The 24,610-nt window shown below is 37.2% G+C and overlaps 1 protein-coding gene across 13 annotated transcripts in view; it reads right to left on the bottom strand.

The window, feature by feature from the left end:
- The window catches only part of PIAS2 (protein inhibitor of activated STAT 2), a 147,572-nt gene that overhangs the window by 31,590 nt on the left and 91,372 nt on the right, over positions 1-24,610 (bottom strand). For 7 of the 13 annotated variants that reach the window (XM_025428956.3, XM_025428953.3, XM_049112658.1 and 4 more), the window contains 3 exons: positions 18,839-18,978; positions 14,085-14,122; positions 7,653-11,501 (listed from right to left, as the gene is read on the bottom strand). In XM_025428956.3, the coding sequence (XP_025284741.1) occupies positions 11,319-11,501; positions 14,085-14,122; positions 18,839-18,978 (361 nt within the window). In that variant the 3' untranslated portion in view covers positions 7,653-11,318. Of the gene's footprint in view, positions 1-4,154; positions 6,804-7,652; positions 11,536-14,084; positions 14,123-16,731; positions 16,906-18,838; positions 18,979-24,610 lie in introns of those variants that run through there. The other 6 variants (XR_007412054.1, XM_025428965.3, XM_025428961.3 and 3 more) reach the window with 6 other exon arrangements.

Raw genomic sequence — 24,610 nt, 5'->3', positions numbered from 1 at the left:
GCTCTCTGCGTGGAGCCTACTTCTCCCTCTGCCTGTGTCTCTGCCTCTCTCTCTCTGCGTCTCTATGAATAAATAAAATCTTTAAAAATAATAGTAATTATAATTTCAGGTTTTTTAATGTTTTTTTTTTGTTTTGTTTTACAATGAGTATTACTTCTGTATTCAGAAAAGATTTATACACACTGCTTTCTCCTGCTCTTCCACCTGTGAAATCCTTGGATATTGTTCTGTGACGGCTGCCAGGGAGAAGTGGATGACAAAGCCACCAAGGCAACCACTATCTATTCAGAATCTGTAATCAACATGGGGTTCCCTGAAATTTGAAGAACTTTGAAAAAAAAAAAAACACAATGAAACAGCATATGAACAGATTAACACAATTATCTCATACAACCTGAGACTGACCACCGTTTTTAACTATATGTTTCTTAAAAGTGGTTCCAGAAATTTGCAGCTTTCCTTTGAGATTTCTATCAGCCAGCACTTGTTATAAGGCCTTTTCATTGAGAAAACAAACCATTCTGGTATCTTAGTGTTTTTTTGTTTTTGTTTTTGTTTTTAAAACAATAATCACTCTGGTCAAACAGCACAGGAAAATCTCTGGGTTCTATCACTACCCATCAGCAAAGGCTAAGTGGAAGGAAAACCTAGACTTCTTCCTTCACCCCAGGGGCAGATGACTCTAACAGGTACAGTTACTTCTGGGGGTGAGGATAATGTTCTAAAAAAGTTCTGGTCACACAACTCTACATAAACCAAAAACCAACGAACTGTACGCTCTGAATGAGTGAACTGCATGTGTGTTACAGGCTGAATCATGTCCCACACACAAAAAGTCACGTTGGAGTCCTAACACCAAAATGTGGCCTTATTTGGAGACAGAATCTTTAGAAGCAATCAGGTTAAAATGAGGTCAGTAAGGTGGGCCCTAATCCAGTATAAACAGTGAGCTTATTAAAAGGGGCAATTTGGACAGAGACAGGCATGGGGTGGGGGTGGGGGCAAGACAATGTGAGGTGACACAGGGTAAAGATGCCCATCTACAAGTCAGAGAGAAGCCTGGAACAGATCCTCCTTAGGGCCCTTAGAGGGATCCAAACCCACTGACACCTGACCAGTTTTATGGCAGCCCTCACAAACTAAACCTCTCTGAGGATTCTAGCTCAATAAAGGTTCTACAAACAAAACAAAAAACCCAACCATACGCTGTCTACAAAAAACTCACTTCAAATATAACGGCATAGGTTAAAATTAAAAGTGTTCCAGACACTTGCGATAGTGTGGTTAACCAAAGAAACAATGATCTGAGCCTTGGTGAACTTACGTTCTAGCAGTCATGGAGTATAACAAGCGACGTGGGTCAAGTGGCTGGAAAGGCAGCCAACCAAGCAAAGTTACACCTATGTTTATAAATTTCCTGGGAAGAGAGGGGGAGTTCCTTAAGAAGTCAGAATAAAGAATGGTGGTGTCACAAAACCAAGGCATGGAATAGAGTGTGTCGAATGCAGATGTGGAAAAGTCAAGTCCATGGAACTTGACATTTATGTGCACATTTGGACATCGGCAAGAATATTTTCAGGAGTGTGATGGTGGCTGAGCTTTCACTGCTTGAACGACTTGCCAGCAGCCTTGAAATGTGATTCCTGTCATCCTTCTGTTGCACCAACATTACAAAGACCCAACCTCGAGTTCAAGTAGACTTTACTGATGAGCACTGCTGAGTCCCACAGAGAAATGGATGCCACTGTTAAGTCTACACTGTCCAGCTCAATGCTGTTCTTTTCTAGCTCATTCTCTCATTCTGAGACTATTTTGAACTATCTCCGTTGTCTTTTTAAAAAGACTTTTATGTATTGATTCATGAGAGACACCGAGAGAGATGCAGAGACACAGGCAGAGGGAGAAGCAGGCTCCCTGTGGGAAGTCCGACGTGGGACTCGATCCCAGGACCCCAGGATCACACCCTGAGCCAAAGGCTCTAGACGCTTAATCACTGAGCCACCAGGCGACCCTCTTTTTAAATTTTTAACTAAAGTATAATTGATATACGATATTAGTTTCTGGTGTACAACAGTGATTCCACAATTACATACATTAAACGATGCTCATTGGGTATAGCTGCCATTTGTTACCACACAAGTGTTGCGGTATGTTGGACTATATTCCCTATGCTGTATTTTTTATCCCTAACATAACTGGAAGTTTGTACCTCTTAATCCTCTTCACCTATTTGGTCCATACCTGCACCTCCTAATCCCTGGCAACCATCAGCTTGTTATTTCAAGTCTGTTTCCACTCTTTGGGTTTTTTTTAGATTCCACATATAAGTGAAATCATATGGCATTTGACTTTCTCTGACTTATTTCATGTAGCATGCCACCCTTCTAGGTCCATCCAGGTGTTACAAATAGCAAGATCTAACGCTGTATGGCTGCACAGTATCCCGTTGTGTATACATAATCCTAATCCATTCATCTATCAAGTCTATTCATCCGTAGGAGGTCACTTGGGTTGTTTCCATGTCTTGGCTATTGCAAATAACACTACAAACAGACGGATGCATATATCTTTTCGAATTCATGTTTTCATTTTCTTCAGGTAAATACCCAGAAATGGAGCTGGATCACATGGTCTCGTTTTAATTTTCCGAGGAACCTCCTTACTGTTTTCCATAGTGACTACACCACTTTACATTCCCACAAGCAGCACACAAAAAGTTCCCTTTTCTCCACAGCCTTGCTAACACTTCTTTCTATCCCCGTTGATTGTGTACCTCCACCCGCACCTCCTTCTCACATCTGGGAATGAGGCCATTCCACTTGGTTCTCAAAGACCTAAAAGTTAAACCATTAGATGAAACCTTTAAATGCTGCTGCCCAGCTGACACAACTGCACCCACATCCAACTTTCATTTGCCTCTCACACAGATCCCAACTTTCTCCTCTTGCTCAGTGACCTAGTGGTTACCAATAATCTTGGCCAGCTGCTACTGCACTACCCACATTCACCTCTCCCTTTCGGACTGTATCCCACTATCCAATCAGCATTTAAACATGAGACTCAAAGTTCTCTTATCTTAAAAAAAAATTTCCTCCACCATACACATTTCTATTAATACAGCCTCATCTTTTATCAGTCAGCCGCATGGTCTACACAGACACACTTCACTTCTGTACTTTGCAGTCCTCATCCCATGTCGACCTAGGCTTACCCTCATCATTCCATTGAAATTGTTCTTGGTGAAACTACTAGATATGGCCAGGCTGAGAAAACCGAAGGAAGATACAGATGATCATGACTCTTTAAATTCTAGGATGCATTTTCAGTCCTCCCCACGCTTTACTGAGCTACATCTTACAATCAATGCAATTGAAAGCAATGGCCATAGTTTAATTAACAGGTCTTTTTTCTTTAGTTCTTTTAATGGATACTTTTTATATTATAGAGGCTTTTAACTCCCCTAATACTCTGCTCTTGGAATGGTCTATCGTTTTGGACTCTGTGAGATTACTCATTTTCTTCCTACTACAGGTGTTCCTTTTCTAGCTCTTTTCTCACTCATTGACCTTTAAGGTTGAGCTCTCGCATTTTGATGGTTCCAACACTACCCATATGTTGTAGAACAGGCCTGTTTGCTCATCTAACGGCATATGGGCAGGACTTCCAGAGATGTCGGGTTAACTGAATGTTCCCATTTCAAAGTACAGACTCCAAAGACTACTTGGGTCAAGTTGTTAAACACCTTGAGAGACTGAGGTTGGTAAATCAGAATCACACCTACAACCATACCGTTTAACTGTGGCATACCTGGCCCAGATAACTGGTCCTGGGTATATAAATTACATGCAGAATTTCCCAGTCATATATACACACAGGAGGCTGGGTCTGCAGGAGGGTCAGATAGACTTTCAGGTTTAACACAATACCTACTTACACATTATTATCCTCAGTGTGTACTGTCCTACAAATTCCCCATTCCCAGTGCTTGCCTCTGTTAAGATTCTGGAATGCACAGAGTTCCTCCCAAATCTCAAGCACGTCACCTCTACCATCAGCCCCAAGCATCTATTTCCTCTTGTGTTCCTCTAGGTGAATGCCTGCTGCTCAGGTATTGAATTATTTCCCCTGTCAGCACAAGTCAAATACACCCACCATTTCTTCATTTACAAATATTTATTGAGCACCTACTATGCACCACACACCTTGTTAGGCTCCGGGATGCACATGAAATGAGATCACACCTGCCCTCATGGAGCTTACAATCTAGTAAGAGAAACAGACAATACACAGCAAGCAACACATAAAATAAACACAGGTTATGGTAAGTGCCATATAGAAATATAAACAGTGATAAGGATAGTTAGGAAATACCTACTTTTTAGATAGAATGATCATGGATGGCCTTAGGTGGTGGAAAGCTGGATTTGAAGCCTGTCTACCCACTTACAAGCTGCATGACCACAGGCAAGTCACTCACCCTCTCATGATGTTTCCACATTTGTAAAATGGAGACAATCATACCAAAGTTAACCAATGCTGCTCATTAACTGTTAATGATCATGAGAACCCCTCAGGCCCTTCTCATTGCCATATAAGGCCCTTTGTCATTTCTTACATACTTCACATTCCTTAACCAAAGTCCAGCTATTCTGAACATTTTCAGTTCTCTTGACAACTAATCAACTCCCATGGTCCTACTCATAGGACACTTCCATGGAATCAACTGCCTCATCTATGTGCTACCCTAGCACCCTCTATTTTGCCTTTTACCACTGCACTGTCATCTCCCTATCTCACTCATCTTTATTCTACTGAAGTACAACTTCGGTGAAGGTAGGTATTTATCTATTTCGTGTTCTGAATGCCTGATATGATGCCTGGCATGTAGCAGGATCTAATATTTGCTGAGACTTCTATAAGCCAAAAGCAGCAGGAGAGGTGAAAGACATGCAGGAATGAGGGAGTGTGATGGAGAAAGGTCCTGAAGAGGACAGGAGACAAGTCAAAAGCCCATGTGGCTGTCTTGGCCTCTGGGCCCACCTCATCCTCGGAGACTGGAATGAAGGAGAATGAAGATGAGCACATGTGGAGAGAAATAATGCTGACAAACTGGATTTTCTGAGTGCATTAGGAAGCAAAGTCTTCTGCGGAGACAGGCATGGTTTGAGGAGTGCATTTGTAATAATGGACAAGAATGGGCAAAAGCAGCATGCGATACCAAATCAAAGGATAGATGGGAAACCCTGAAGGAGGGATCTGGGGATACATTCAAGGCTGTAATAATGGAGCAGTCTAAGATGAACAAGAAGTACAGAGAAAACACAAAGGGTGAAATAGTGGCTGGGCATTTTGGTGCGAACAAGTATTGGAGGTAACCAAAAATCTCACAAGCTAGATTGTTGGATGGATTAACCATCAAAGTGTTGGAGACCAAGAATCTCTAACTCTACAAAGTTAGAGATGGCAAGAAACACCGAGTCAGGAAGTGAAGTCCTTCAGCAAATCCAAGGATGTGTTCAGGTGACTTAGCAAGAGCAGAAGCAGCAGTACAGCCTGCAAATGGGGCAGACTTCAGTCGGAGGCCTTGGGAGAAATCACTTACAAACTGCAATAGAGGACGGGCAGCTACCCGTCCACTTAAGTTATGTGGAATGTGAACACAGCCCACACTGGTGAGAGGTGCAGGGGGTGCCAGACTTCAGGTGACAAGGCAGTGAAGAGAAAAATCCAGAGAAAAGGTGGAGACACGGCGAGCATGGCTTAGCAAAGAGAGTGGATAGGCACCTGGGAATGACGAGATCTACAGAATGGAGACCGGTGAAAGACAACGAAGGCAGGCTGCACATCTTCAGACTGCAGAGTAACAGACATGGGCTTCAGAAACCTCCTGCTTCCCATCAAACTCCTCACTGCCTCCCCTAAATGACTAATGCCCCTGGTCTCCAAACAGCACTATCATCCTGTTTACCTGGGCTTGAGAAGTGGACTCAGCCCTCACTCCTGTAATCTGTTCATGCCACTGAAGCATGAGTCTTCCTTTGAAATGGCTCCAGGGTCCACTCCTTCCTTATTCCCATGGCCATCACCTAAAATCAGTTTTTACAATCTATGTCTAGATGCCCAAATAGCCTACCCGGTTAAGGCCATTTCCGTTTAGTCAGAGAGCTTTTGAGATAAGGTCTGTTTCAGATTCCCAAGTCCACGGAAAAACTTACCTACAATCTGTTCCTTCATCTTTAAAATGAGAACCATACCACTCTCCTTTAAAGGCTATTGTAAGGAATGAAATATTTTGGTAAAATTCTTAGCATAATGTCCTGTTGGTAGGTAAGAACTCTTGGTTTTTGAAAAGCTGATCAGGAGTCCTTGAAAGCCTGGGACCACATCTTGTATTCTACTCTATCCTACACACACATTGATAAGACATACTGAATATTCCAATAGTTTTAATAAATATTACTTAAAAGAGATAAGCTTTGAGAACACAGAGTGAAGAAGCTTTAAAAGCCATTCTGAAATAAAAGCAGTCTAGGAAATTATGTGGCATGCCAATCAAGAAAATAATACAACTTGAACATCTGAGATAACAACCTCATTTTCAGTTTTTTGGTTTTTTTTGCCACAGGGCTGCCTTTTAGAACACCAAGATGCCACTGGAAACACAAAAGAATACAATGTGAAAAAAGCAAAGCTTGGCGCTGCTTTTGCTGGTCAGCCTTACCACTTTTCCAGTTTGGGTTGGACTGCCTTTGGCTCAGGAGATCCTACTTGCTTTGGGGAGCTCAGAAAGCCCAAAATGGAGCCTACAGAAAGAGGAAAAAAGAAAGCTGGCTACTAAGGGCTGGCCCTAGGTACAAATGGTTTTTAAAAAAAAAGTGTCAAGATTTTCTAACTAAAAATGGAAAATATAATCTGACAATAGGCTATTTCACAGGGCAAGTAAAACTATGTGAAAAATTATTTGGATATCCTTAGGCAGGTATTATCTGGAATATGTCAGACAGATGTTGTTGAAACTCAGCCCAGGAAAATCTTTGCCAATTATTTCCAAATCAGCCCAGCTCACTGGGGGGGTTAGAAGGGGAGAGGGACTTAGTGCAGATGCCAGCAACAAGATGACTGTGCATATTCTTGGAGAATATGGTTAAAGACTTCTTCTCATATCATACAGCTGGAGTACACATCAGTAAAATCATTTGGAAAAGTGATATGAATCAAGATCTACAAGTGTTTGTATCCTTGACCCAGAAATTCCACCTCTAGTAATTCGTCCTTAAGAAATATTTTATACACAAAAACATTGACTGTAACTTTATGAGATGCAATATAAAATGTCCAATGGGGAAAGGTGATACGAATCATGACACATCCATACAATGGAATATAATGCAATTAATAAAAGTTGACAGTTTTTAATATGACATGTAGACCGAGAAAAAAAAAAAGACACAAATTATACTGAGAATGAATAAAACTATGTAAAAACACACACAAGTAGCAGAGACTGGCAAGAAATATGCAAAAATATCAAAGTGCTTATTATTTTGGTTATTTTTCTTTATACTTTTCTGTATTGTCTAAGTTTTTCCACAATGAGCATATATTACTGACATAAACAGAAAAAACAAAAAGATTATTGAATCAGGCAAGCATTAAAGAAGAATGGGCACTTTTATATAGCTTTATTTGTTTCTGCTAGGAATTGGGAGCGTGGCCCCTAGTAACATAAAAACAGGGCTTACAAACCAATCGTTCATTTGACAGGAGCATCAGACTCTTAAAAAAGCAGAGTAATTCTTAAATTGTTTCCCACAAGTTTCACCATATGTAGAACTGCAGCAGAAAAAAATGGTGAATCTGTCTGAATCATCAATCATTGATCTTAATGACAAGCTCCCACAGCACATGGATCCAGGGCCACAAAACACGTCACATTCAAGTTTAAATGGCACACTGCTCTGCATTTTTCAAAATGAATAAAATTAGCAAAGCAAGCATTTACTTTAAAAATGGGGGAGGGGGAGAAAACAGTTAAGTGCTTTTGTACCAACTGGAAACTAGAAAGAAATGAAAAACTTATCTGAGAATTAAACTAATGCTTTGTAAAAGTCAAGTTTACTTAAAAAGACAAAACATAACTAATGAATATTTTATTAGCAGAAAAAAAACAAACTTGGTTACTAACTGACTAGTGTCCAGGACTGGTCTGAAGGCAGAATGCCTGAAAGGTATCAAGAAGTCAGAAGAATCTCTGTTGAATACCACTTCACCTAAAATCCAACATTTTAATCTTTTCTTCAAACTCTCTTTAAGAGTCTACCAGAGGGAAACTTGTTCTATGTCAAGAGTTATGGCTCAACTTACTTATACTTACAACCTTCCCCTAATCACAGGATTTCCATCCTAGCTTTCCCAAAGCACATTATAAGATAAATTCCACATAACCTAAATTTAATTCTATTATTTCATTTGGCCTTATAATTATCCTATGACAGATGCCAAGTATTTTACTTTCTGGGCAGAAATGGAAATTACAAAATCCTACAGTGGCCCACCTAAGGGTCAGAAAGTTAGTGAACATAAGCAGAGTTTAGCTGTGAAGCTATATTCAGCACCAATTACAGTGTCAGGAATCACCAAATCAAGGAAAAGCCCTTAACATTTCTCCGTGAATGAAGATAAAAACCACAGGCTGCCTCCTCAGTGTCTTTAAGAGTAGACTAGCAGCTGAGGTCAGCATTCCTTTCCTTAAACAAGACACTCCACAGAATCACTAGTTGGCAGACGTCTAAATAACAGCTAAGACAACATCCTCTGAAATTGCATTACACTTGGTTAAGCAGAAATCTGGGCAAGCAAAATAAACTAAGTCAGGGTCTCAGTAACAGTATTTGGTGACCATGCAAAAAAAAAAAAATATATATATATATATAATGACTTAATGATCATGCTGTTGTAAGGCAAAAGCATAAAGAGAAGTACTCACCTTCAAAGATACATACACAAAAGCCCCAATTTTAAGATTACAAACTTAAAAGTGTATTTTTAAAAATGTTAGTTGCCTGTATAAATTAAAATTTTATATAATTTCAGTGTAAAGCACCAAAAATGAACACTAAAACTGTTCACATAAAGTAGTAAAAAAGAAAACAAAGCACAACTATAAAAGTACAGAGGTATCGGCTACAAGAACCAAGTAAATAAACTAATTTCTATGAATATATTTTCATTTAACCTTATAAAACTTTGTTGATTAAGTGGGGGAGTGGGAGTCTGAGTATCTAAAAGGTAACAAAATGATAACAAATATACATCATTTATTTATTAACAAATGATACCACACAAATCAGGGTTATGTCTTCTATCTGATTACAAAGTTAGCAGAAATTGCATCTGTATTTAGAGCAGCAACATAAAATTTTACTAGGAAGAAATTCTCTATCTGAACCAAAGGCCTGTAACACGGATTGGCAATCTAATGGCCAAGAAGGTAAAACTGGTAATGATGGTGCAACTACTGCAAGAAGATTCAGGTTTGTTTCCATGTTTTTAATAGTAAGCAGCTCTCCAAAAGGAATAATACATTAAGTAAAGCGATGACGTAGCCAAAGGAGGGATGCCATAGAAAATCACATGAAATTAAATCAGTACAAAAGGAGTATAGCGTCCATGAAAACTTGAGGTGTTTAAAAACAAAAACAAAACCACCCAGGCAGTGACAAGTCAGCTTCCTGGGGTTACACCAACCCAGAAATAATGTAACAGTATCCCTATTCTAACTGAAATTGGTACTCTTTATCTGGGCACTTCAGTCTGAGAAATCAGGTTAGTCATTTTTAAAAAGGGTTTTATTTTTAAAATAGATACAGTTAGGGAGAGAAAGGCAAACATTAGAAAAGTATTAATTCCTTGAGAACTCAAAAAATTTAGAGAGCCAAATGAAACAAAGGGAAATACAAAATGTGGATTGAAATGTTTCTCCAAGGGTAAAACTCGGTCTCCTGAGGGATTTAAAATCAAGCACACTCTGAGTGAGCTTCAAGGTGAGCTGTGGGCCCATCCTCCCCAACCCTTCCTTACTTTAAATTCAAACATCTCTAACTCTGCTTGTCCAAAGATTTCCTTGTAAAAAAAAAAAAAAAAAGGAACAGGAAATCCGATGCAGTCCCCATGCCTTGCAGTGGTTTGTGTCTTCTAATTAAGTTTGAAAATCATCAGAGACTGCACTGGTGAGAAATGTGACCAGAGTTCTAAATCCTGTTTACTTTGTGTTACTAAAATGTGAGAAGTTTCAACAAAGATTTGTATTATTATTCTATAAAATAAATGAGCTAAAGAAGTTCCTAGGAAGAGATTAAAACTTTGTTATTCCCACCTCCCCCAAACCTGTTTTTTCACTGCCTCGAAGCTCTCAATGTTTCTGGCCAGTGTGCACAAAATTCTAATGAACATTCTAGCCACATGTCACTCCAAAAACATTTCATTCAACATTCAATGGCCGCACAGAATTTCTTTTTCAAAAAGGCAAGCCTAATTTTGTAGAAATCTCTAGAATGAGAATGTACAATTACCAAAAATAACACATATTATGTCAGGGCAGAATCTGCAGTGTTCTTCAGCACAATCACTGACAAAGAGCAGCCGAATCCCAGAACTTCTCTCTGCAAGTGCTAGCAAACAACATCAAAGTGTAAATGACAACCAGGGAAAAATGAGTAACAAACACAAAGGCCATTTTTCTTTGATGGAATTAGGAAGAACAGAGGAACTGCAGGAAGAAAAATGGAGCCCAAGCTCAGGCCGCTTAGCAAGACTTCATTACTTTGATGAAACAGAACAAATCTCCCGTGGAAAGGACTCATTCAGCAAACATGACTTCCTTCCATGTATTTTTCCTTCACATCAGGTTAAACAAAAGTTGCTGTCATTTTAGAATCATTGATTACATCTTTAGCTAGAAAAAAGTTTACTTGAATATTTACATAATTTTATTGCTGTTTATTACAACAAAAAAAATTTTAACTGATGTGTGTGTAGAATCCATTCAGTAACATATGAAATTGAAATCCATCTCTGGAGAAGATACAGTTATGGCCAAATGTATCTGATGCTCAGAGTACAGCATGAGTAAGAAAAATCCTCGCATGTCATCTGGTTCTTGCTGCCGTCATCTGTGTTCATCTCTCAGAAAGCAAAAGAATCCATTTGACATCAATAAATATCAAAGTAATTGTTACCAAAAAAAATAGCTTCCACGGACCAGAGATCCAAGAAAGAAGTTTTGATGAATGATTCCTAGAATCGAGTGAAGTCCTCCTTTAGTCCAATGAGATGATGTCAGGAATGTTACTTCCACTGCTGGTTATGACCCCTGTCTCACTCCTGCTGCTGGATGAACTAACATGAGTACTGCTTTCATGGGGGCTGGTGGTGGTGACAGACGTACTGCTTGCTGTTAAGGGTGAGGTGAGACTATCCAAAAACATAGGAGGACAGTACTGCTTGAAACAAACAATGATGCCGATGAGGAAGAGGCTACATTGATTTTAAATAAAGAGACTAGAAATTGTTAGATATGCACAAGTGACAGCCACATATTTAAATCCCAGTGGGACTTAGAAATTTCTCAAAACTTCCCATCTTTGGATGGAAGGTGGCATGAATTTAGCTATTTTACTGTATTTAGTGAGTGCAACATCGTTTACATTTTCTCAAATCTTGTAGAATTTTCGGTGACCAAATATATAAGTACAAGTACCAAAATGTCCATAAACCAAATTACTTAATAGTAAGTATTGATCCCACAATTATGACTCATATACTTAACTTCCAAAAGAATTTGCTCACTAAAAGTGTTTACACTAGGTTTAAATCACATCATAAAGGCTAGCAAATACTTCTAATGGTATTAAGCAAAAATGTCAATGCAAAATTCAGTAATTCTTTCAAAACTTAGTATCAATCAGACCCTTTAGGAATAATGTTAAGACAGATCATCTTAATAGTGCCAACTGAATCCTTTGGACATACACAAAATGACACGTAATCGGGAGGACGGCATTTGTTCTAAAACAGAGACTACATGGTAGAACTATCGTATCCCACATAATCACAAAATTTTGGAATAAATCTTAAAGGAGATCTAATCTAAGCTAATCTTCCTTGTGAGACTTGATACCCACCCTCCAAGAATTCGTTTTTCAAGTTTCCTTACCATCTTGATCTCTGACTCCCAAATTCAAACCTGAGTTTAATACTCTTACATTGTCCAAGAGAAGTAGAGAGACAGGAGCTAACAGCTTTATTTTATGTTTTATGAGTGTTTTATGTGAAAACAACAGCACTGGCTTTAGTAAAATAAATGAGGTCTAATATGTACAAGTCCTAAAAGTCTGTCTTTAGATTAACTGTATGAAAGAAGATCAGTAACAATATCCTATCAATATCATCAATTCTACAAATTTCTCAACCTATTATTACAGATACTAAGTTACCAAACAGGAACTGAAAACTAAAGCTGTTTTGACTGCACCATCTTCCAAAAGATCTTAAAATACCAACAAACAGCCCCAGGCTTACTCTGCCAGTCAGCAGAAGGGCAACAAATAAAATTCAAGCTCCCTTTTTTTAAAAACGTAGTGTTTAGGATGGATAGGGTCTTGGTTTATCAATAAAATGAATGCCATGCACAAAGACATCAAAGGGATACTGGCTAAAGGGGGCAGGGAACAGGGAATCATTCTTAAAGAGCTTCTAGAAGCTCTAAAGAGAGCACAACTGTCAGGTATTAAACTTCTTTAAAATCAAATCCATTCCAATTTTCCACCAATATTGGGGAAAGAATCTGGAAAAAAGCCCAGAAACTTCTAACAAAGAGGTGCTCTCTCATTTATAAGATGAATGCAAGACACCATAGTCCCGCTATCAATAGGCCCTGTGAATTCTCGTAATACTCGGGCTGCAGCCATTTTTCCTCTATCTCTATCCTCCATGGGTAACCGGCACATATCTGCACAGAGATGACAGGGCGCACGGGCATCATGGATGTAAAGGAGAACAATCTAAGGATTCGAAGGGCAACTGAAGGCGCAACCTCATCCTTCTACTGGCCTACCAAGTCAGGCAGCTGGACACTAAGCATGCCGAACAGCACTATGGAATCAAAACCCTCTGGGCTCCAAAATCATTGTTAAAGGAAGATTCTCATAAAAATCAGTAACATTTTAAGCCTGAAGAATCCATTTCCTAGAAAAACATGTACTTCTGGTTATACAATCTATTGATGTAATAACAAAGTCACTCAAGGTGAGAACAACTCCTCATTCTACACATTACCCTGGGCCCAAATCTCCAGTGCTATTTCAGGGCTCAGACACAGAGAACTGACACGGGGGACTGCCACGAGCCTTGGCAGCCTAGGAAGCAGTGGGGTGTGGGTCTTCCTCTGGCCCTCCCTACCCTCAGCAATTCTCTCAAAGTCTCTCTGTGTCCCCTTCCCCTTCCGCTTCTCCCACGCCTTTCCCTCCTCTGCTCTGCCTCTGCTATCCACCTATCAGTCCAGGTTTACTGCAGGTCTTCAGGTCGGGACTCGGAGATACTCGAGTTTCTTATCGCTGGCAGAGAAAACAGGAATGACGGATATACAGCAACTTTAGATTGGGGCATCCCTAAAGTCTGAATCTGACTGCCTCTAAACACCAGGAAGAGAAGCGAGCTAATGATTCAAGTCTGTTGAATTGGCTTCCGCTCTTTTTGACATATAGAACAAGTGTTTCACAAATAATCTCTGTAAAGTTTTAACTTCCAGTCATCACTGCTTCCTTTCATTTTAATCACTCAAGTGCTTGTAAGAAATGAACTAAATAAAATACAATTAAAAATTCAGGTATCAAGTCAAAATACCACAAATTTTAAAACAGCAACTTTATTCCTTCAAATAAAATTGTGAAATATTTATAGTCATTCCTTTCCATCAAGTTAAGTAACTGAAAGTTGACTGTCCTGATTTTATGCAACTGGTCATTTTTAGTTAGTATGACATAACAATCAAATACAAATTAGTTGCTTAAATTCAGGATACATACCTGGGGATCAACTGGAATAAGGGAAAGAAAATCCAAACCTAAAACAAAAATGCTTTGTTAATAGTTGTCTCATATTTTGGAGACAAGAATTATTTCCCAAAATCATTTTGTATTTCATGAGTCATAAAACATTTGGGTAAGTGCTTACCATTCTGCCAAAGAGATGTTTGATATTACAATCAGTGATATTTAAAGTTCATAAAACTCCAAAATGCACATATTCCCCTCATAAAACAACTGGAAAAACCACCTCCCAGGGACTTAAAAGGGACCAGTCCAAAAATTTCCAGAGAAGTAAGACTAGTCAAAGCAAACTTTTCCCCTTCATCACTTAACAGAATGAGAAACAATAAAAACAGTAAGAAAATGATCTGGATTTGGATCATTAAAAAAAAAAAAAAAACATACTTAGGCACTTAAGATACTTCACATTTATTTTTTAGAAATACACCACAATGAACTTCATCTAAAATAGCACTTCTTAAACAGATGTCTGTTTCATGGATTGCTCTCTGTCAGCCTGTCCCCACATGAGGAGTAGTACACAGTTCAACACTCTGCACAAAGCAAGCACTTGGTTAACTGCTGCTCACTTACAAGTCAAATCTTAGTAGGGCTTAGTGGGTTATAAGCTAACATTTTCTAAACCAAAGATCTGGGATTCTCCAATTATGCTTTTAGAAACAGGAGTGTGGAATAGTTTGCCCAGTAAAACCATTTGGAAGTATTAAAATTATAACAATAAATAATAAAAAAATTTCAAGTCTGAAAAGTCTAGCAATAAACTTCAAGATCAGTTTCACCTAAAACTCTCTAAATTTCAAAACATTAAAAAAATTACTAGGTATAGGTCAGTGAGACAGGCCAATTTCTGTTCAATTCTATGAACTTATATATGCTGGCTTCAACGTCACCTCAAATGTAACAATCATACAGAATAAAAGTCTGATATTAGACTGTTACTCAAAATAGAGTATTCGTGGAAATGATATTTAAAATATTTAATAACCAGTATGAATAATTTATACCTCTTTTAAAGTATATTTATTCCCTTATAATCACTAAGGATATGATAAAAAGGCTTATCAAGTGATACAAGCTATAGCACCAATCATTTAAAAGAAATAATTTAATTTCTAAAGCATTTTTAAAAACTGTTGTTGTTGATACAGTTTTTTCACTCCATATGCCTATCACTAGCTGTAGGATACAAGGGAGTCTAGGCAACACTGGACAAAGGGGATCACGATTAACTTTTCCAATGACTTCCCCATAATCAGTAGATGATACATCTCAAAATAAGCTGAGAGTTTCTCTTCACATCAATGATATTGGTCAGTAAATCCTCTACTTCTGCTGAACAGTAATTCAAAATGTCTAGCCCTTATAATACCTTTAAAATTTTATATATTCAACATTTCTGTTATTAAGTCACAATTATAGTTTATTGGCATTATCCTTTAACTGACTTAATTTTATTAATTTGGTTTTGCTTCAAATGGTGTTAACATTTTTAATAATAGCTTCAGCTTTTTATAGCCTACTTAATTTTATATGTTCAATCATTTTTAATGTTTGTTGAATCACTCAGTCCATGTGAATAACTTAAACCTCTTTTATAAAGCTAAAATATCTCTTGCATTGTGTACTGAAGCCAAATCACTCAAAAATGCTCATTTTCTAAATGTTTAACTATTCCCACTTCTTAACTACAATTTAAATAAATACAGTCTTGATATAATTTCTAAACTGTGCAGCTCCAGCACTGGAAGCTGCTCATCAAGGTGCAAAGATTCTTCACATTTTCATTATTTCAATTCCCAGCTCTTCAGATGTACTATAATTCTCTTTGATGATCATCTCATGTGCCAGTCAATTTATACCGATGAAAGATTTAAGACATTTACTTGATCTGTATCTTTTGACACCTTATCCAAGGATAACTGAATATGATGATCCATAAAATGCCATGGCACAACACCTAGAAATGTTTCTTGGTTTGGCTGAAACTCCTGACTATGCCCCTAGCATTATTATATATACCCTCCATACAAAATCCAATGTTTTAATGTAAATATTTCTCACTGAAACCATTTTTTCTCTAACAGTAACACTGAAATTCAATAGATTTCAGATGTTATTCCTTCTGACAAAAAACTTTAAACTACTATCAAAGTCTTGCATCTTACATTTTAAGCATACTATTAAAGCTCTGATATGAAATAGATGGAGTTTCACGAATACAGATTAAAATGTTACTGCCTTGTTTTGTAGTTTAGTAGAATGCTGTTTTCTTATTTCACCTTAAGTTTCCATTGCAGCATGTTGTACTGATATATTTTTATGCCCACCTAAGTATTTCATGATTGAAAATGCTCAATTATTTTTAACTAAAAGCAGGCAGTGTTAAAATTCTGATCGTACATTCTAAATGTTTTAGTAACACTGATGATAAAATTGTAGTTTTTAGGTTTTAACTGCTTCTTTATGTGAAATCTACTCTACATATCTTATTAGTAACACCACATTTTCCTTGAGCCATGAACTTTAACAAAACATGATTGCTACAGGATTGCTACATGGTTAAATATGTAAATGTTTAGCACTTCCCAATTTTAATGATACAACTTTTGAGCTCCATTCGCACCTGACAATATGGCACTAGAAATAATAAGGCAGTCATATTTTTTCTTGAAATAATCAAGCTGTTTTCCATTCCATAAATACAAATTATTTGTTTTATTTTGTATTCATTGTTGCACAGTATCAGGAGATGTTCCAAGCTGCGGTTCATTATTAATATCATTTCTTCTTTGTTCTCCTGCAGATTCAGAAGATTCACGTTTATGTTTAAAAGGAATGTTAAGAAATGTATTAAAACTTTGTCATCTCTCCATTCTTGATGTTCTATTTAATATTTTATTATAAATTATTAAATTTATAAATATCAACTCTGCACATTAGGACTGATTACATAAAAATTATGCACAAAAATAAAACCAAAATAATTACTAACTACAAAAGAGCACATTAACAATAAAACCAAAGTAAAAGCTAAACTATTTAGATGTAGTAATTGCTACATAATTCATACATGATGATAAACTGGTAATTCTTATAAAGTACAATTGATCCTATTCTGTTCCAATTTATCAACTGGTAAGAAAGCATTTCAACACTTCAATAACCAGTAACCCCACACTGGTTTATACTGGCCAAATATCAACCTTGCATATTAACTTTAGTTTCTTAATACCAGCTTGAAATGTATTTTACAAAATACACAGTTAACAATCTATTGCTTCTTAAATCTGCACATTTTATAGTCTCACTTTATGCAAATTTTGAAATAATGTAAATTCTCCAACAAAATTAAAAATTCATCCAGACTCACAGAATGTGAAAACTAACAGAGCAAGTGATTTGTAAATTGTGGCTGTTCTATTCTTAATGGCCAGGGTCACTTTAGTAAGGTTTTTTTTAGCATTAATTTGTATTTCAAGAGCTTTAGGAAAACAAATCCTTCCATAATGCTTGTTTATAACACATACTAAGATGACACGTGAACACTTTTTAACCTCATTTAAAACTAGCCGAAGTTAAAGGAAAACACGGCAGCTAGGAATCAAGTACCTCTGAGTTCCGTCAGTCTTATGGACCACGAAACCATCTCTGTACCTTAGCATCAAGTTTTGTACACAACGAATATTTTTTAATTGGTGCCGGCTGGGCTTAACAATGTTTTAAAATACCAATTCCCCAAGTACACATGAAGTAAACATAGTTAAGTAGGCTTTCTGAAACTTCGTGATAGATAGTATTAGTGGTTTATTCTCCTTGATTAAATTTTATTCATATAATCTGAATAAATTTCAAGTGGCAAGATTACATTAGGCCAGGTAACACAACTACCAATTGTTTCAACAACACAAATTTTGCCCAATAGAATACATACCATGTTTAAAATAAAAACCTCATTAAGAGGATAAGAAAAATAAATTGTGGGTCAAAATTAACTTCACAAATCTAGAAAAGAAAATTAGTAACAGGAGGAGGGAACTATATTCCACAAAAAGGGCCCCTCAGAAAGAAAGGAAGTCATGAATACAAGAGGCACTGGTTTCAGCTTGCTCAAATTTGATTGACAAAAAATATCTGCAAAAACAATGGCTATGGAGGGAAGAAACGTGGGGGGGAGGGGGAGTTCCAAATTTTATTCTATGGCCTTGGTTCTAAAGTAATTCAAACAGCATTGAATTTTTCAAATGTTAATATACACATAAGAGATATTACTAAATATTAAGCAGTGCTCTAAGGAAACAGCTGGTAGATTCTATTTTTACAGAGGGAAAAAACCCCATAGGGGTTTTGTTATGGGTAATGTTAACCCCATGGTATAGCAATATGTTCTGAACCTGTGAGAGGCTACCAAGATCATGAGAAAATACTCTCCAGAACCTGTGAAGCTTCTGTGATAAAGAAAATGTCACTGAGTACAAATTCTTTATGAGGGAGAGGAAAGTCTCCAAAATTTTCCTACTATCCTACTATATTTCCTATTATCAGGAATCTATAGATTGCTCTGTAGTTAAAATGATAGGAATTGAATGTGATATATTAAAACAGATACTACCTTTGAATGAAGCCTCCAAATTTCCTTAGTATTTGCTTAAATTTTAACACTACATTTGCTCCACAGATTATGAGTATATATAAATAAAACTTGGTACAAAATACAATAACTCTTCACATACCTGGCAAATCTGATGACATGCTTGATATTGGCGTGTGGTGGAATGGTACTGAGTAGTCTGTTAATGAAGGCGGAATAGCAGCAGGATCAACCGAAGTCACACTGGGCACCCTTACAGAAGATGGCTGATACATGAGAACCCTGTTTTAAATAGCATGGGAAATTACAAACAATCTGGCTGTTAGTTCATAGGAGAGAAGGGCTGTACCACTGGGCATTCTCAGCTGTAAGCGCACTAAGTTTCAACACAGCTACATGGTGGCTACTTACTACACAGTCCTCCACTCTACTCTCCTCTTTCTTAACAGACTTCATTTTAACATGAACGTATGCTGGCTCTCAACAGCAGCTGTGACATAAGAGCAAGCTGGCATTAAACATAATGTACAGTGCTGGAGCAATACAGAAAACTTTCAACCACAAATAGAAATGTACTTTACATATGCTTTTATTAATGTATGTGTAACACAGATGTGGATATTAGTAATTTTATCTATAAAGAAATTTAGAAATAAAAATGGACTCCTAAGATTTTATTTAAATCATGGCACCTTTATAAGTGAATCTACTTACTATAGCTCAACCAGAAGCTCTTCTAACTCAAACTGTGTTAATTACCAGCAATCTTATCTGAGAATCACCTGAGCAAAGATAAAGATAGCCAATCCTAAAGCCAGCCAACCTGATAATAGGCAGCAATCCAAAATTAGAATAAGATGATTTCTCAAGATTTAAAATAAAATGTCCAGAAGTAAAAATGTTAAGTTACTATGATACCATCTACTTTAAAAGGGTAGACCTTGAAACTAACTAATCATACTACTAAGAATACAAATTAAACACCCTTAAGAAATACATAATTGGCTTTTTATATATATGCATATAAAAATACATACATATATATATTTATAGCTTTATAATTTCAAGCAGTATAATTAATCATTTTTTTTTCAAATGTCAAGAATAAAGAGAGAGGACTTTGCATTCTACCTATGTAACTTTCATTCTCTCTTAGACACCCAGGGTCAACAATCAGAACCTAACAAGAAAAACATCTTGAACGTACACAAGAAAATAAGAAATATTAGGGATCCTATAGCTGATGGTGGTCATCTTTTGTGTCCATCATCTTAGTGAGGTTGCAGCAGTAGCAGCTGCTCTGAGCTTCATGATGCCATCCAAGGACAAGAAGAAAAAAAAAAAGAAAAAAAAAAACAACAGATGCAGTAAACTCATCCAAGAAAGATAAAGATTCAGTGAACAAATCTGGGGACAGACCAAAAAGAAATAGTCCAAAGCCAGGGTTTGAGACCTAAGATCAATAACCTGCTCTTATTAATGTCAAACTCTGTAAGGAATTTCCCATTTATAAGCTAGTTAACCCCAGCTATTGTATCTGAGAAACTGAAGATTCATAATTCCCTGGCCAGGGCAGCCCCCTTCAGGAATTCCTGAGTAAAGGACTCCTTGAACTGTTTTCAAAACACAGCATTCAAGTGACTTACACCACAAATACCAATGGTGGAGATGCCCCTGCTGCTAGTAAAGATGCATAAGCAAGTCCCACCAACTGTACGTTTTGAAAAATAAAATTTATTAAGTTAAAAAAAGGAGAAGGGACAAGGACACAGGGACATTAATGTTAGCATCCCAAAGCACTGCCAATGAACTACTGTTAAGCTTAATGAGAGAGGCACAGAATTATGCAGTTGAAAGGAATTACTACAAAAAGTAAAACCAACAGAAACTTAGCACCATAATCACAAAGCTAGAATGAGAGGACAACTAGGACCTCTAAATGGGCCTTTGGTCGAAATACTTCCCATTACTGCTCCGATTATTACACACTAGTGATAAGAATTGATAACAAAGTTGCATGATACTTTTCATACTCTAAACAACTGACAGAACTATTTCATGACCTCAATTTAAATCTCCAACCATTGAAATAATCACAACCTATTAAGACACTAGAGTCATTTAAAACTAGTTTGCATGATGACATGAGGATCTTGTCTAGCTCTTATTCTATACTATTTGTCAAAAATATGAACAGCATCGGAAATGTGAAAAATGAAGTCATCTTGAGAGGCATATACAGCTGTGCTGGCAACTGTGTTGTTTTTCTCAGAATAGTGAATAAACAACATAGGTCAGAGTTCAAAAGTCTTAAAAATGGATCCATAGGAGACAATATGCTTGAGACAGCAGAAGCCTAGTATTTCAAACGCGTTTCCCAGAGGATTGAAGGTTGAGGGTTGAGGGTTGAAGATGGAAGTTATTATCTAAAGAGCAACCTGTCTGGCTTAGAATCAGAAGGCTTCTTGGTCTCTAAAACCACAGGCAGGAGGTGAGCAATACTAGATAAGGCAGACTCTGTGGGGCAGGGAAAGAAAGAACTGGGGATGAGATAAAATAAATTATGTATTATTAAAGCACATCTTTTCCTAGAGGTTTAAAACCTTGGTCCTCCCAAAGATACAGATGCAATGAAACGCCGGGACACCTGCACCCCGATGTTTCTAGCAGCAATGTCCACAATAGCCAAACTGTGGAAGGAGCCTCGATGTCCATCAAAAGATGAATGGATAAAGAAGATGTGGTTTATGTATACAATGGAATATTCCTCAGCCATTAGAAACGACAAATACCCACCATTTGCTTCGATGTGGATGGAACTGGAGGGTATTATGCTGAGTGAAATAAGTCAATTGGAGAAGGACAAACATTATATGGTCTCATTCATTTGGGGAATATAAAGAATAGTGAAAGGGAATAAAGGGGAAAGGAGAAGAAATGAGTGGGAAATATCAGAAAGGGAGACAGAACATGAGAGACTCCTAACTCTGGGAAACAAACTAGGGGTGGTGGAAGGGGAGGTGGGTGGGGGGTGGGGGTGACTGGGTGATGGGCACTAAGGGGAGCACACTTGATGGGATGAGCACTGGGTGTTATTCTGTATGTTGGCAAATTGAACACCAATAAAAAATAAATTTATAAAAACAAAAACAAAAACCGTGGTCCTTTACAGGAATGAAAGTACAACAGGTCATCACCAAAAGGGTTTTCAAAGTGACCTACCCTACCTCCCACACAAGAATGTGTACCTAAAACTGGGGAAGGGGATGTAGGGGCTAAGGAGAGAGACCGGTACACTCATGCTGAGGAGGGGGTTTAAAAAGTGACTCTGATTATTCTGGCTGTCTCACAGTATTAATACCTCAATCATATTTTTGAAATGTAAGAGACAAGACTTTGAAGATACACACACGTGCACACGGCTGTGCCTACCTTCCTCCTGTTCTCCCTTCTCCTTCTTCAGTATCTCACACTGAAAAGTTTCTTTTGTCTTGATCCTGAATTGACCTATGAACTTGAATCAGATTTATAGAAGACAACAACAAAACTCACTTTCCTCCCCGGCTCCATTACTTACAGCTGTAGCATCACGTCAGCGACCCAAGACACGGCCTATCACCACAGTACATCTAATACAGGTTCTGTTCTCATAACACGAAATTTAAGTAACTACTACTTGTTTCTCCAATACAAAATTTTGACGGTGACAACACAAAAATGTCAAAATCCAATGAAGGTACAAATTCTTAGATCAACATCTAAAACTTCGGCAAACATGAAAAACTATTTTGTGCAGATTAATTTCTATTACCTGAATTAACACAAATTCCATATTTATAGAAGAGGTAAATTAGTCACTTGTGACCATTATCAAATTATGCACTGGTAGCAGATTTTGGGTTTAATTAGAATATTCACAAGGACTATATTCAGAAAGATAAATGATTCTAATGTCTATACAAAAAATAGATGGATTTATAAGTATGGAATAACAGGGACCATGGAGAAATGTAAATGGCCATATCTGATGGAATAGTGGGTATAAAAATGTGATACTATGAAGTAATTTTAAAAAATTTAAAGTTTGTTAACATGTTACTGCCTCCTCATAGGATTGGCAAATACACAGCAGAGGTACACATTATGAATGTGTTCATACATATTTTAAATTTTTGTAGCTTCATCCATAACATCACAGCACAAAGGCAAGTTGTTGGAACACTGCTAGACAGCAAATACTAGCATTCTAAACTATGTACTGGATCACTGAATTCATCATACTTGGCCCAGACTTACATGTCTGAAAATGAATTAACAGTTCAATAACTTGAATTTTTATCCATAAGCCTGAAACTCCCTGTGTGCTCCCACTTTGTCATACAAACAAAAAAGATTCAATTTTGTTACCAATTCCTAATGAGTCTTAATCCACAGAAATACATATTTATCCCTATTCTTGTCTATTCTGGTCTTTAGAATACCTTATTAATGACAAAGCAATCATTCAATGGTTCAGGGAATGGGTGGGGAGATAATATTTAAAATTATCCTTTAATGTAGAAAAATATCAGAGGCTTTTTTTTAAAAGTCTTAGACTAAGGTGCCAATCTCTTCTGATAGCTACTATATGACCACATTTAAGGACTAGAGTAAGTACGCAAGGAGAGAGGCTTGAAGGAGAACTATCAAAAAGTTAACAGAAGTTATGCCTAGGTGGAATGCATTCTATCTCTTGATTATAAAACAACTGTAAAATTGTTTTTAAGAACAATTTTTAGGGGTCCCTGGGTGGCCCGGTCAGTTGAGTGTCTGACTCTGTTTCAGCTCAGATCAAGCCCTGTGTCGGGCTCTGTACTCAGCAAGGAGTCAGCTTGGATTCTCTCTCCCTCTCCCTCTGCCCCTTCTTCTCTCACTCATGTGTACTCTCTCTCTCCCTCTAAAATAAATACAACTTTTTTTAAAAAAAGTATTTTACTAAAACAATACCTCTTAAAAAATAACTGCTCTCTGGAATGTAATTGAAAGCAAGTTTTCCTGGTCTCTCATTCTCTATTCTTTCTCATTTGCTTACTATCATTGACCAAGAACTCCTATGATAAAGTTACACAGGAGAGGAAAACCAAGAAAATCATAGATGCTACGTCATAAGACAGAATATGAAAAGGATGGACCAGGAACAAAACCACAAAAGCATTAAAAGTTGGAAGGGGAAAAAAAAAAAAAAAGAATTGGAAGGGATTACAGAGATGATATAATCATAGATGGGTCTCCATGACACCCACTGGGACAGGTGGCATACATCCTACCTCAACACAGAAAATGTGATCTTAGCACAAAACATCAACTTTCCTAATGTTCAGCTCTAATTGAAAGTCTTTCCATGTATCTTCCCTCCATTGGACTTAGATCTCCCAAATGTTGTAACATAGAATAAACTTAATTCACCTCATCAATGATTCGCTTTTAAGAACTACAAGATATTTACATTATCACATCTTCTCTTTTCCTGGCTTAACAGTCAGTCCTTAGATACATCCATCCATCATGCTACAGTCTGCACTCTTTACCACCCTGTTCCCATCTTCTGATGCACATTTTATATCTAAAATGATATTAAGTAAAAATCATCTAGCCTTAAACAGAATAAAACTAGTGTGAGTATATAATCCTAAACACTATGCTTCTTTGATTAATGCAGCCCAAGAATGAATCAATCAGCTTCAGTGGTAAACCCTTCAAACCATTAAGTGAATTGTTATTTCAAAGACTTTCTATCAGAAATGGTTATTAATGAACTAAATACTTTTCCAGACTCCATTAAGATGACTACATAGTTATCCTTATGACACAATCTATTTTATCAATGTATTTCCTAACAATGAAGCATTCCTGGATGAACCCTACTTTGTGGTAA

Source organism: Canis lupus, chromosome 7 (assembly GCF_003254725.2).
Source record: "Canis lupus dingo isolate Sandy chromosome 7, ASM325472v2, whole genome shotgun sequence".
Taxonomy (NCBI): domain Eukaryota; kingdom Metazoa; phylum Chordata; class Mammalia; order Carnivora; family Canidae; genus Canis; species Canis lupus.
Note: the sequence above shows the minus strand (reverse complement) of the source record. Positions and strands in the feature narration are given on the sequence as shown.